We start from the raw sequence: 14,634 nt of genomic DNA, 5'->3' as shown, positions 1-14,634 counted from the left end.
AATTGTTACATGAAAGGGATTAGAATGAAAGAAAACTTATATGAGTTCCTCTCCCTCATTAGAATTTAACTTGAAAAATTGATAATTTCATATTTTTTAAATCAGATAAATTCTAGAACTGACTCCCCCAAAATATTACCAAATTATAACCATTTAACACTTATGAACTCTCATACATGTGTCAGGGTAAAACAAGTCTCGGCATTAATGATTTAAAAAAAAACCAAGAGTATGACATGTGCAGTTTTCTACTTTTATATTATATCTTTAAAGTTTTTGGTTACTATGTGTCTTACTGATGCCTTATTTCAAACTAGCATTAGATAAGGTATCTTTCATTGTTTCCCACATTTATTTCTAAATTTTAAAAATTTATTCAAGTAACATAATATTTGTCTGTATTTGATAAAGGTATGGCTTTAATACTTACTTGAAGCACACTGTGTACATGTAGGTTTACTCCAGCCTTTTAAACAATCAGTACAGCCAGTTTGAGGATTGATCCAGTGTCCTTTAATGTCATCATCATGACATTCACAAACTCTACCACCTGTAATTAGTCATAAATCTAGTTAAATATGATTTTTAGGTTTCTATATTTTCCACATCCGCCTGCAATCATTATGTTTCTATATTGACACCAACCACCCAAATATTTTCACGGTTCTATATTGTCCACATCAGCCCAATTACCTTAGTATGGGCAATGTTCTGTTAACCTACCTCAGAATAACAAGTTTGAGCACTGGGCATGACACTTATGTTAACCCTATGTATTTCTTAAATAGATTTGTTCCAGATTCCAGTGTCTATTACTGTTAAATATCAATTTTAGGATCAAGATAAAAATGTGAAATTAGTAAGCAAAACAGTAAAAAACCTGCATAGACTAAATTGATATATACTTGTGGCAAAGGCTGCTTACTTTTCAAACAATACACTTTACTACATCTGTTCAGAAAAGTTTTTTGTAATAACAAACATTTCTTAAAAATGCTTATGTCTTCCCCCCCCCCCTTACTTTCTGTAATACATTTGAATGCAAAATGCCACAAGCTGTGCCTTTAATATTGGGACTAAACTCTTTGTTATATTGGAATTAATTTTGCCTGTTACAGTAAAGTAAAGTCAAAAAGAACATCATTTATTTCTCTCATTCCATGCACAAACATGACACATTGAGGTAACATAAGCTCCATAACATACAGACCTTTTTCTGTAGCAAATCCATTCACACAAATGACATCACAAGTTGTGTTGTAACCAATATATCCTGTCCTACATCTTTCACAGTTGTTCCCTTCAAAGTTTACCATACAAGAATCGCAAGCAGTTCCAGTGAAACCGTGGTTACATACACATTTTGGGGCAGTCTCTTCAGGTAGTAGCAGACATTCACCTAAAAAAGATACAATCCATATTTTGACAAAACTAAGACTCCAAAATGTGACTGTATGTATGTGATAAGTTATTGACTAAACAAGTCATAATATGAGAGGGACGCATTAGTTCCAAATTGTAGTCTGACTAATCAGCTTAACAGAATTCTTCTAAGTGTTCTAAGCCAATAACCATATTTTTCGTGTGTGTATTCAACTACTATGAGCAAAAAAAATCTATCAAGGGGTAAAAGATTTATAGGGCATGAATTTGTCTGACATTGGATGTGAGAGGTCTATAAAATGGAATCATTTTGTCATGTACTTCGTCAAGTCCATCACCAGATATCATGCCTGCTCTATCAAGCTTACATTTCTTTAAGAATTTCCACCAAAAGAAGACAATGTGAAGAGCTTATGCACCCTTGTGCCAACTCAAGGTCAAAGTCACACTTGAAGGTCAAATGTCAGACAATTCTGAATCCACTCAAATGATTAAGTGACTTTATGTTCAACATTAAATAATATTAAACAATACATATCCAATAACTGTTTAAGGTAATAATGTTAATAATTACATATACTATGGAGAAAAACTTGATCAATATTCATTTGTCACTAACATTATATCATTATAGTATTAACCTGAGTAACTCAAACCTGACGGTTTTCATAAAGCTGGCATAACTCATTGTAATAAATATTTTACAGGTATTGTATTATGAAACTTTTCTATAATTTTTTTTAATAATTTTACCAACATTTTGGACATGAAAGGTAAACTATGAATGCTTATTCTCAACCACTATTGTTGCTGAATAATTCATCACTCCACAAGAACAAGTTTTCAAAAATATCTTATCAAGCTCTTAAGTAGTTGGTAAAAGAGACTGATTAAATTTAACTCTTTGTTCAAGTGATCTAAAATTTGAGGTAAAGAAATCTATACTTATTATACAAAAAGCTTACCGTTTCCATTGCAGAAGTTATCTTGGGGTCCTGGACATACAAATTGAGAGCAGTCATCACTTTGGTAACCAGGATCACAGATACATCTAGATACACCCAACTCTTCATTTCTTGTACACGTTCCATACTTACTGCAGTCTGGCTCTCCTTAATAAATAGTTTTTTCATTTAATTTTTTATTATCTCAAAGACACTGATAATAGTCCAAGGTAAATCAAGAAATTTCCTAAGTGCTAAAAATCAGATCTTGGGTATATGTTTAGGAAGAAACTGGCGCAGAATGCACACAAACAAATGGAAATCTTGTGATTCCTGACAAGAGCTCAGGCAAAGTTATAGTGTTTTTTCATCTTTACTGGACTCCAAGTTCCCCACTAGCATTACATGAGATTCATTTTATCACTTGGGTATAACCACAAAGGTTTACAAAAAAATTTCCATGATAAATGTTCTTGAAATTTTTGTTAATCAATTTTAGGTCTGCTGGTGTTGGTGTCATATGAGGAAACATGGCTGTGACCAAAATAGGGCTCATACTCACAACACCTGGGCTTAAGAGTAGGCAACCATCCAACTTAAACCTGAAAAATACCTTGTGATTATCCTACTTTCTTGATGCTTCAGTTATTAAATCCAAGAGTTTTTAATCAAATTCTAGTATGAAATATCTATTTTCATCTGAAAATATGTATTTGCATTTCAAAAATTTTAAAGATATCTATATCTCAGTAGAATTAATTGACTAAACTAGAACTGCCACTATCATGGCGTGAATACCCCCGCATACCACTTTGTCAGAATCAACAGTGGCCATTAAGAGCTCAAGGACAACCTCCCTGCCAAATCTGAGGTTACTAAGCCAGTGCATTGCTAAGTTATGTATTCTACATGCTTCAAATGTGAAAATGTCAAAATCAATACATTGCGGACAGGACATTCTTTAGCAATTGAGAAGAAAAGCTTTTGTCAAGGTCCCTGTGACCTTGACCTTTGACCCAGTGACCTCAAAATCAATAGGGGTCACCTTATAGTCATGATCAACATCCATGCAAAATATGAAGACTGTGGGTCAAAGGAATCTTAAGTTAATGGGTGGACAAACTTTTTGAAGTCAAAGTCCCTATGACCTTGACCTTTGATCCAGTGACCTCAAAATCAAAAGGGGTCATCTACTAATCATGATCAACATCCATGCCAAATATAAAGACTGTGGGTCAAAGGAATCTAAAGTTATTGGGCAGACAAACTTTTTGAAGTCAAAGTCCCTGTGACCTTGACCTTTGACCTGGTGACCTCAAAATCAATAGGGGTCATCTACTAATCATGACTAACCTCCATTCCAAATATGAAGACTGTGGGTCAAAGGAATCTTAAGTTATTGGGCGGACAAGCTTTTTGAAGTCAAGGTCCCTGTGACCTTGACCTTTGACCTGGTGACCTCAAAATCAATAGGGGTCATCTACTAATCATGACTAACCTCCATGCCAAATATGAAGACTAAGTGTCAAAGGAATCTTAAGTTATAGGGCGGACAAGCTTTTTGAAGTCAAGGCCCCTGTTACCTTGACCTTTGACCTCAAAGTCAATAGGGGTCATCTACTAATCATGACTAACCTCCATGCCAAATATGAAGACTGTGGGTCAAAGGAATCTTAAGTTATTGGGCGGACAAGCTTTTTGAAGTCAAGGCCCCTGTGACCTTGACCTTTGGCCTGGTGACCTCAAAGTCAATAGGGGTCATCTACTTATCATGACTAGCCTCCATGCCAAATATGAAGACTGTGGGTCAAAGGAATCTTAAGTTATTGGGCGGACAAGCTTTTTGAAGTCAAGGCCCCTGTGACCTTGACCTTTGACCTGGTGACCTCAAAATCAATAGGGGTCATCTACTAATCATGACTAACTTCCATGCCAAATATGAAGACTATGGGTCAAAGGAATCTTAAGTTATTGGGTGGACAAGCTTTTTGAAGTCAAGGCCCCTGTGACCTTGACCTTTGACCTGGTGACCTCAAAATCAATAGGGGTCATCTACTAATCATGACTAACCTCCATGCCAAATATAACGACTGTAGGTCAAAGGAATCTTAAGTTATTGGGCGGACTAGCTTTTTGAAGTCAAGGCCCCTGTGACCTTGACCTTTGACCTCAAAATCAATAGGGGTCATCTACTAATCATGACTAACCTCCATGCCAAATATGAAGACTAAGGGTCAAAGGAATCTTAAGTTATTGGGCGGACAAGAAAAAACCGCCGGACAGCCGGACGGACAAGCTGATTCCAGTATACCCCCCTTACAACTTTGTTGTGCGGGGGTATAAATATATAACAAGAGGGCCATGATGGCCCTAGATCGCTCACCTGACTTATCAAACTCATCCAAACAATTACCTAGACAAGCATTCTGACCAAGTCTCATGACAGGTGAGTAAAAAATGTGACCACTACAGTATTAACAAGGATTATCCATATTTGAGCAGTGCGACCTAGTTTTTTACCCAGGTGACACATATTCAAACTTGACCTAGAAATCATCAAAACAAACATTCAGACCAATTTCCAGGATACTTGGATCAAAACAGTAGCAACTAGAGTGTTAACAAGATTTTTCCATTTTTAGCTCCGGTGACCTAGTTTCACATGTGATTTCGAACTCATCTAAGCAATTACCTAGACAAGCATCCTGACCAAGTTTGATGATAATTGAGTCGAAAATGTGACCACTAGAATGTTAACAAGGTTTTTCCATATTTGGGCGGTGTGACCTAGTTTTTCATCCAAGATGACCCATGTTCGATCTTGACTTAGAAATCATCAAAACAAACTTTCAGACCAATTAACAGAATATTTGGAGCACAACAGTAGCCACTAAAGTGTTAACAAGATTTTTCTATTTTTAGCTCCTGTGACCTAGTTTTTCATCCGAGATGTCCCATGTTCGATTTATTCCAGCAATGACCTAGACAAGTTTCCTGACCACGTTTAATGAACAATTGAGTCAAAATTGTGACCACTAGAGTGTTAATAAGGTTTTACTATTTTTAGCTCTGATGACCTACTTTTTCATCCCGAGATGACCCATGTACGAACTCATCCGAGCTATCACCTAGACAAGCATCTTGATCAAGTTTTGATGATGATTGATGCAACAATGTGACCGCTAGAGTGTTAACAAGGTTTTTCTATTTTTAGCTCCGGTGACCTACTTTTTCATCCGAGATGACCCATGTTCAAACTCATCCGAGCTGTCACCTAGACAAACATCTTGACAAAGTTTGATGATGACTGATGCAAAAATGTGACCACTAGAGTGTTAACAAGGTTTTTCTATTTTTACCTCCGGTGACCTACTTTTTCATCCGAGATAACCCATGTTCAAACTCATCCAAGCTATCAACTAGATAAGCATCCTGACCAAGTTTGATGATGATTGATGCAAAAATGTGACCGCTAGAGTGTTAACAAGGTTTTTCTATTTTATAGCTCCGGTGACCTAGTTTTTTATCCGAGATGACCATGTTCGAACTCATCCGAGCTATTATCTAAACAAGCATCCTGACAAAGTTTGATGATGATTGGGTCAAAAATGTGACCACTAGAGTGTTCACAAGGTTTTCTATTTTTAGCTCCTGTGACCTAGTTTTCATCAGAGATGACCCATGTTCGAAACTCATCCAAGCAATTGACTAGACAAGCAATCTGACCAAGTTTGATGAAGATTGGTTCAAAAATGTGACCACTAGAGTGTTCACAAGGTTTTTCTCTATTTTTTAGCTCCAGTGACCTACTTTTTCATCCGAGATGACCCATGTTCGAACTCATCCGAGCTATCACCTAGACAAACATCCTGACCAAGTTTTGATGATGATTGGGTCAAAAATGTGACCTCTAAGAGTGTTCACAAGGTTTTTCTATTTTTTTTAGCTCTTGTGACCTAGTTTTTAATCCCGAGATGCGCCATGTTCGAACTCATCCGAGCTTTCAACTAGATAAGCATCCTGACCAAGTTTGCATGATGATTGAGGCAAAAATGTGACCGCTAGAGTGTTCACAAGCAATTGTGGATGTACGACGGACGACGGACGGACGGACGACGGACATTCACCGATCCTAAAAGCTCACCCTGAGCAAGCTCAGGTGAGCTAAAAAAATATACAATATTTACGGGGGAATTACCAAACTTAGAGGGGAAAAAAATTGAAAAATATTTATCTTTAGAAAAAAATAACCCAAGAATATATCAATGAAATAAATTCTTGTGATTGTAAATCTAGCAATCTAGACAAAATTGAAACAAATAATATATGTGTACAGAGAGTATATGTACCTGGACAATCTAGTTGTTCACAAAAATCTCCCTTATAACCTTCGGAACAGTTGCAAGACTGAAAATTATTAAATATATGTATTATATATATTTCAATTTGAGTAAAAAAGGACTTCATTTTATCGTACTGGTGACATATAGGTCCAATGAGACAAGTGTCTTTTCTTGTCACTATATATTATGTTATTGTTATATACCCATGCACATGTTACAATGATAAACAATATCTTATCATATAATAGTTACCTTAAATTATGCACTTTATCTCCCTCTAAGTACTACATAATTATATTAAAGTCTGAATTTTTTATATTAGAAATAGTTTTGTTACATTGAGCTGAATGTTAACTATCATTTTTTGGAAGCATATAAATTACATCCATTATGACAAAAAATTGACTTAGACTGACATAGATAGTTGTATTTGTTTCCAAATAAATCACATTTCCCACACTACCATTATTCATCAACTTAATCTTGTTAAATGTAAATAAGATGATAAAATTAAAGTTTCCAAAAGTATATTATTATACATCATATGTCAAACAAAAATGGTTGAATAATTTTTTTTTTATATGAATGAATTTAAATAACTGCTTCACATAAAGAAATTAAAATAGCAGCCTTTGCATGAAAGAATGCAAAATTTCTAGCAAGAAAACAGTCATGATTTAAACCCTTCTTAATTAAAGCATTTAAACTGATAGAGTTACTTACCTTTGTTCCATTACCATTAGTTGAGCAAGTTCCTACACCATTACATTCAATATTACAGGCAGAATCATCATAGCATGGGTCACACTTGCAGAAAGAGGAGAAAGGTGGAGACTCTACACCATGTATACAATCATATTGACATTCTGGTCCCATTGAGTCGGTGCAATTAACACATCTAGGTGGCCAGTAGTTATTTCCATCACAGTCACCTGTATAAAGTAATTCACAATATACGCACATTAAAGTGGATTGGTCTAAAATTAGCACATTTTCCATAAATATTTCAAATGTTGATAAAAACAAAAGAAATGTATCATTTTAGTATCCATATAAAATATTGCTGGAACAAACAAAATTGTTGATTATAATAAAGCATTTTATTAATTTATTTTTCAAATAGAGTTTTAAGTCACACCCAACACTTTAAATGTCATTTGGTGGCACTCTTCTTTTTTATTGGTGGAGGAAAACATTCGGGTGCTGACTCTGTGCATTATTTCAGGCAGAAGCATGCACCTACGTAGAACCAATGAGCGTGCTGGACAGCTTCCTTACATGAAATAACTTTAAGCACTGGTGGGAGACAAACACACCATAGTAAGGGCCATGTACATGTAGTCCTTAGTCAAGAACCGTAAACACATGGCCACAAACACCCCTAATTTTCTGTACATATCATATAACTTCAAAAAGATGTCAAAAGCATGTACCACAAGAGGATAGTTAAGTCATTCTTTTAACTTTCTTGCTTCTTTTACTTTGAAACACTTGAATGCATATTTTTGCTAATAAGTAAGGTTTTATTTCAATGGCATGTTCTTTTTTTGCAAAATTAATCTACACAGCAAATTGTATAAATATGGAAAAGCACTCATTAAGATGGACTAATATTTTAGTCTCCTATATTGAATGATAAAATCTAAAACTAATATGTGTTGTCAAATATAATGTTACAATGTAAAACCGAAAATAGTTTTGTATATACCTTTACTGCTACAGTCTGGTGTACCGGGACAGTTAAAGACGTCACAACCTGCAGAAGTCCATCCAATGTTACACGTACATGTCTGTTCCCCTATATTACATATTCCATGTCCAGAACAACTTTCTCCTGTACCTGGGCAACCCTGTGTCTCACATGACTTTCCTATAAAATTCACATTTCGTTTCATTAATTTTAAATACTTTCTCTTTGATATAACAGTCTAAACATGCCAATGCAACTACGTGTATTTAAAGACTTTTGTCCTATACAACCATTTTTCACCCTTGATCATTTTCTCCGTATCTTTCATGTTTTAAGCCACTCTGCTCAACGTGATGATATTTTAAATGTATTTAAAAAATCTAAACAAATTAATAACAATTACATAACATTAAAAATCTTACTTTGTAAAATGAAAACAGATTAAGACAAAATCTGCAAATATAACAACAGCGAATTATGTAACTGATGATTTTGCCTTGAAATTTTTAATACCATAAAACAAAATTTTAGCAATTTCATTTTAATAATATTTTATTATAGTTGCCAAATTTTTATCAAAAATGATAAATAAACATGTACCCCAATATCCTGAATTACAGACACATGTCCCATTTTCACATTGCCCATGATTTCCACATATCTGTTTACAAGCTGCCCCAGTATAACAGGGATCACACAGACATGTGTTGTCCTCCTGTGCTGTACCATGAACACATTCATACTGACATTCTCGGCCCATGTAACCTTTGTTACATTTACAGCTAGGGCTTTCCCCACTGGCATCACATGAACCTTTGCCACTACAATCTGGTGTGCCAGGGCAGTCTGGCACATGACATGATGTTGAATTTATTGTCCAGCCCTCATAACAGCTACATTTTCCGTGTATGCATTTTCCATGACCACTACAAGATTGTCCGACGCCAGGACATTGCTTCTGCTCACACAGTTCTCCCCAGTGTCCTGTTGGGTTATATCCGGTGCCATCGTGACATTGGCATGTTTGGGTTTTATTGTCACAAATACCATGGTTATTACATGTAGAATAACAGTTATCAGCAGGGCTCTGACACTTGCTTTCACACACGCAGTTACCTTTAAAAAGATCAGACACATAATTAAATAAACAAACCTGCATTTGAAAATATGAACAAGCATTATAACAAGTTATAGAGCTTGTACGTTAGTGATTTTTAAACACATGTTCATCATGAAAGGTTGCAAAAGCATTCAACAGACAAGAGCATTGCATGCATTGTTAAAGCCTGTCTGTCTGTTAAGGGCAATAAATATTCTAATTTAAATGGGACATAACTCTTAAAAATATTGCTTTCAGGATAATGCCCCATGTCTCACAACTGTACATTGTTATGATGATCAAGAATTTCACGTTTCATGTTGATACTTTTGATAGTTTTGAAAATCATTCTATTTACTAAACAATATTCATAACAAATTTTATTTAAGCAGGGACATAACTAACAATATTTTTTTCAGAAAATTGACACTTGTCTAACAACTGTGCCATGCATTATAAAGAAATATTCCAAATTTCATGTTGATACCTTTCATAGTTTTAAAATAATTCTTCTTTGAATAGGAAATTTTGAGAGAAAAAAAAAGCTTAACTTAAAAAGGGACATAACTCCTTATAATAATGCTTTTAAGATAATGCACCCTGTTTTACATCTGCTAATTATCATGATAATAAAAAACTTTTAAGAGCCATGTTTATATCTTCATAATTTTGAAATCATTCTACTTTATAGGCAATTTCAACAAAAATGTTAACAAGTCCAAAAAGTTAGTTTTCAGAATTATGCCCCTTGTCTAACAACTGTGCCTCTTGTCATGATGAGCAATATTTCCAAGTTACATATTGATACCTTTAAAATTGTTTGAGTAAAGGGCCCCATTAGTAGTATAGTTTTTGCACATCAATTATGCTAGAGCAATCATAATAGCTTGGCCTTTTCTTTGAAACAGGCAAGCTAAAAATGACAATTTGTATTAATCCAGCCAATAACAATTTCAAAAGTATCTAAATATTTGAAGAACTGGCAAATTAAAATGTTTTCAATATATATTTCCTTTTATTATAATCCAATAATTGTGAAATTGTTAAAGATATTTCCATAATTTCAACACACAAGTTTACCACATGAAACAATAGAAATAAAATAAAACATTTTTTTCCGAAGTTCCTTCAGTTTAAACCTACCACTATCCATTGGTTCCTGTATGCCATAGCATCTAGTGTTACATTCTGGTCCGATCCAGCCTTGTTCACAGTTGGTACAGAATGGGACATCAACTGTGTCATTACACTGACCATGTCCCGAGCAGTTGTTTGGACATTCAGCAGTCCAGCAGCCTTCCCCTATCCAGTATGTCTCACATGTACATGTTCCTAAGATTTAAATAAATAAAAAATTCAGAACTCATTTTACAAAGTGTTCTATAGATATAATTCCCATAACTTTTTGTACTCTGTTGCATAGAAATTAGACATGGAAATTTTAGACTAAATATCTGGATTTCTTGATTTAATATTGAACAAAAAGAAATCACCATCAACTGTGTCAAACCTTCTTTGAAACAGATATCTATGCATAAAATCCTTAGCTTTAAAAAGAATATTAATGCATAAAGTTCTTAAATTTCAAAACAAATACCTATGTATAAAGTACATGTACTCCCCTCTCAAAACAAATATCTATACATAAATTTCATACCTTTCAATATGAACATCTATGCATAAACTTCTTACCTAATGACCAATAAATATCCAATAACACAATTTACATAAAATATTCCAGACCTACCTATATCAAAATTTGACTCTGTTAAACAGCTTCCATGACCAGAGCAATCACGGCCATATTTTCCTGGACAGCCCGCTCTTTCACATTTATCTCCCTTCCAACCAGTTGTCCCGCAATCACATGTTCCATTTACACAATGACCACGTTTGGAGCATTCTTCACTACACTCTATCCCTGTGTAGCAAGAGTCGCACTTGCAATATTGCGTAGTTAAATCGTCTGAGTTGGGTGTGAAGACGTTTCCATTGTCGCAATAATGCTCGCACCCTGCACCGAAATATCCACTGGTACAGTTACAAACAGGCTTGTCGAGTGGCAAACATACACCATGAGCACTGCAATCTTTCTCACATTTGGTAATATGGCAACCTGTTCCTGTCCAGCCAGGCTCGCAGGAACAAATTCCTGTAGATGGATTACAAGTACCATGACCTGAACACGAGACACCATGCCCTGGACATTCTTTTCTCTCACAAAAGTCACCTCTGTATCCTTCAAATCCACAATCACATGTTCCTGAAATAACAAATATACATACATTAAATATTAGAAAACTTTCAAAGTAATATCAAATAAGATTTATTGATAGTCCACAATTATTTCATTACATAAATTAATAATCAAACAAGTCCTTATAGCAGTTATTTTGAATTAACAATTTTGAGACTGTCATTAGGTTAATTTATTAACTCACTTGCTGCATTTCTAGATAGAAGATGTACAATTAAAAGTCTTATATGTTTCTTAGTTTTTCACATTGTTACCAAAATAATACCTTCAGATAAGGAGAAGAATTCTATAACACTTGTCTTTCATTCTTATCCTTTTCCATTATGTAAAATTTTTTTTGTTGTTGTTTATTTGTATGTATATAAATATTTGGGAATAAATATGTTTAAACCAATACCTTCAGAAGTGCAAGTTCCATGGTTGTTACATAGTTTGTCACATTCAACACCAGCAAAACACTTGTCACATATACAGCGGAAATCTCCTGGATTCTCAGTTCCGTTATAGCATCTTTTTATCGGATAAAAAATAAATATTAGAAACCATATAAATCATTTTTACATTTTCAATGTATTTCAAGGAATAAGGCAAAAATAAATTGGCACAATATTGATAGTAAAAGTGCATGCAATAGATAATCTGTACTGAATGAGCAGAGAAACACTGTAAGTAACAGTTATAGTGTTATGTGCGACAAAATCTTACTTTTACTGATGGGAAAAGACTTCTGAAGAATCAAAGTACATTACAAAATAATCAGGATAGAGTCTGAGCAACACTTTGATAAAAACTAGCTGCATAGGAAAAATTAAAGGTCCTTTGTAAAAATTTTACTTTTAAAGGTGACAAACATTATTGGTTACTGTGTGAAAATGATTTCAAATACATGTACATAGTTTTTTTTTGTTTTTTTTTGTGGGGGGTGGGGGTTGTGGTTGGATGGGTTAAACATTCCGTACAGGTAGAATGTGTACACAATTCAAAGTAACTGTTCTTGTTGAATTTAAAATTTTCGTTTAATTGATCTGCATTTATATCTTATCCTCAGATACTGTATAAGTTCATGTTCAGGAAAATATGCAGTGGAATCAATTGAATATGCCTCTCAAGACAAAAAAAACATTGCACAGCGCACAAATTGAAATATACATAAGATGTATAAGCTTCTAAATCTATAAGTGTTAAATGCTACAAATAAGCAATTATAAAGGCAAGTTTCTTATAACTAGAAATGTGTCCATAGGACACGGATGCCCCCACACGCCACTGTTCTGTCAATCTTATGACTCTAGGTCAAATATTTTTTGGACTTCATGTGCCACAAGTTGAAAACTAAAAATCAACAAAGGGCCATAATTCTGTAAAATTTGGTTGCAGCAAAAATTCCTTCCTTTACTACCATCTTCACCTTAAGGTTATTCATCCCTGTAAGTTTAAGCAAAATCTGCCATGCTGTTTAAGAGGAGTTGCGTTCACAAAATTTCTACATAGTATCTAGTGAAAAAATCAACAAAGGGCCATAATTCTGTAAAATTTGGTCGCAGCAAAAATTCCTTCCTTTACTACCATCTACACATTATGGTTGTTCATCCCTGTAAGTTTAAGCAAAATCTGCCATGCGGTTTAAGAGGAGTTGCGTTCACAAAATTTCTACATAGTATATAGTGAAAAAATCAACAAAGGACCATAATTCTGTTAAATTTGGTCGCAGCAAAAATTCCTTCCTTTACTACCATCTACACATTAAGGTTGTTCATCCCTGTAAGTTTAAGCAAAATCTGCCATGCGGTTTAAGAGGAGTTGCGTTCACAAAATTTCTACATAGTATCTAGTGAAAAAAACAACAAAGGGCCATAATTCTGTTAAATTTGGTTGCAGCAAAAAATTACTTCCTTTACTACCATCTACACATTAAGGTTGTTCATCCCTGTAAGTTTAAGCAAAATCTGCCATCCGGTTTAAGAGGAGTTGCGTTCACAAGATTTCGGGACGTACGGACGGACTGACGGACGGACGGACTGACTGACGGACGGACAGACGGACGGACGGACAAGTGCAACGCTATATGCTCCCACATTGTGGGGGCATAAACATGTACATACCTATACTGGCATTTATCCCCTATGTAAGGTGGTGCACAATCATAGCATCTTGGTTTCTCGTCACCCTCTCTCTGTTCACATTTTGCATTCACATCGTTACAATCACAGTCAGGTATATGACAACCATTGCCTTTCCAACCCTGTTCACAATCACACTGGTTTATAGCTTTATTACAGGTTCCATGTCCCATACAGTTATCAGGCCAGCCTGGACATCCTATCTCATCACACTGTTCACCTGTAGAATGTTAAAGGTAATTACTGCTCATTTTTAAAACAGTACATAAACAGTCATTTCCTTGAGACTATATTTATAACAGTACATAAGCAGTTATTCCGTAGGGACTATATTGTACTTCTTTTTGATATACATGTGTATCATAGAAATGCCAGTCAGTGACACTTTATTAAACATTAGTTTTTCTGGTCTATATATCTTTTTGTCAGTAACCATAAACAGTAAATGAAGGCTGTGAGAGAATGTCACCTATTTAAGCTTGAAATTACATAGTTTATTTGTTTTTGTTTTTTTTTCTTTTGTGAAAATAAGAACAAGGCATAACAATACCTTTATATCCCAGATTGAAATTACAGATGCATCCACCATTTTCATTGCAGACACCATGATTATTACATGTCATGTGACATGATATACCTGCAAATGATTATATCATAACAGACTATACAAACTGTATAAATGCAAGAACAATTTTTTTTTGTAATTCTAGTAGTAAGTAAGACATTGTTTACTACATATACAATGGACATCCACTTTATACAATAATAATTAAAGTAAATGGTTCAAGTGTAAAGAGC

General features: G+C 34.6%; 1 protein-coding gene across 1 annotated transcript in view; it reads right to left on the bottom strand.

Moving 5' to 3' along the window:
* LOC132717984 (uncharacterized) overlaps window positions 1-14,634 on the bottom strand; it is an 81,370-nt gene that overhangs the window by 36,494 nt on the left and 30,242 nt on the right. The window contains exons 23-34 of the mRNA XM_060701592.1: window positions 14,387-14,473; window positions 13,819-14,056; window positions 12,114-12,226; window positions 11,207-11,722; window positions 10,603-10,791; window positions 8,961-9,476; window positions 8,379-8,540; window positions 7,394-7,602; window positions 6,677-6,734; window positions 2,349-2,495; window positions 1,211-1,399; window positions 431-550 (exon numbers count right to left, since the gene is read on the bottom strand). Coding sequence (XP_060557575.1) covers window positions 431-550; window positions 1,211-1,399; window positions 2,349-2,495; window positions 6,677-6,734; window positions 7,394-7,602; window positions 8,379-8,540; window positions 8,961-9,476; window positions 10,603-10,791; window positions 11,207-11,722; window positions 12,114-12,226; window positions 13,819-14,056; window positions 14,387-14,473 — 2,544 coding nt within the window. The remainder of the gene's footprint in view (window positions 1-430; window positions 551-1,210; window positions 1,400-2,348; window positions 2,496-6,676; window positions 6,735-7,393; window positions 7,603-8,378; window positions 8,541-8,960; window positions 9,477-10,602; window positions 10,792-11,206; window positions 11,723-12,113; window positions 12,227-13,818; window positions 14,057-14,386; window positions 14,474-14,634) is intronic.

Source organism: Ruditapes philippinarum, unplaced genomic scaffold (genome assembly GCF_026571515.1).
Source record: "Ruditapes philippinarum isolate M1 unplaced genomic scaffold, ASM2657151v2 ctg1723_1_1_1_1, whole genome shotgun sequence".
Classification (NCBI taxonomy): domain Eukaryota; kingdom Metazoa; phylum Mollusca; class Bivalvia; order Venerida; family Veneridae; genus Ruditapes; species Ruditapes philippinarum.
This window is presented reverse-complemented; position numbering and strand designations above follow the sequence as displayed.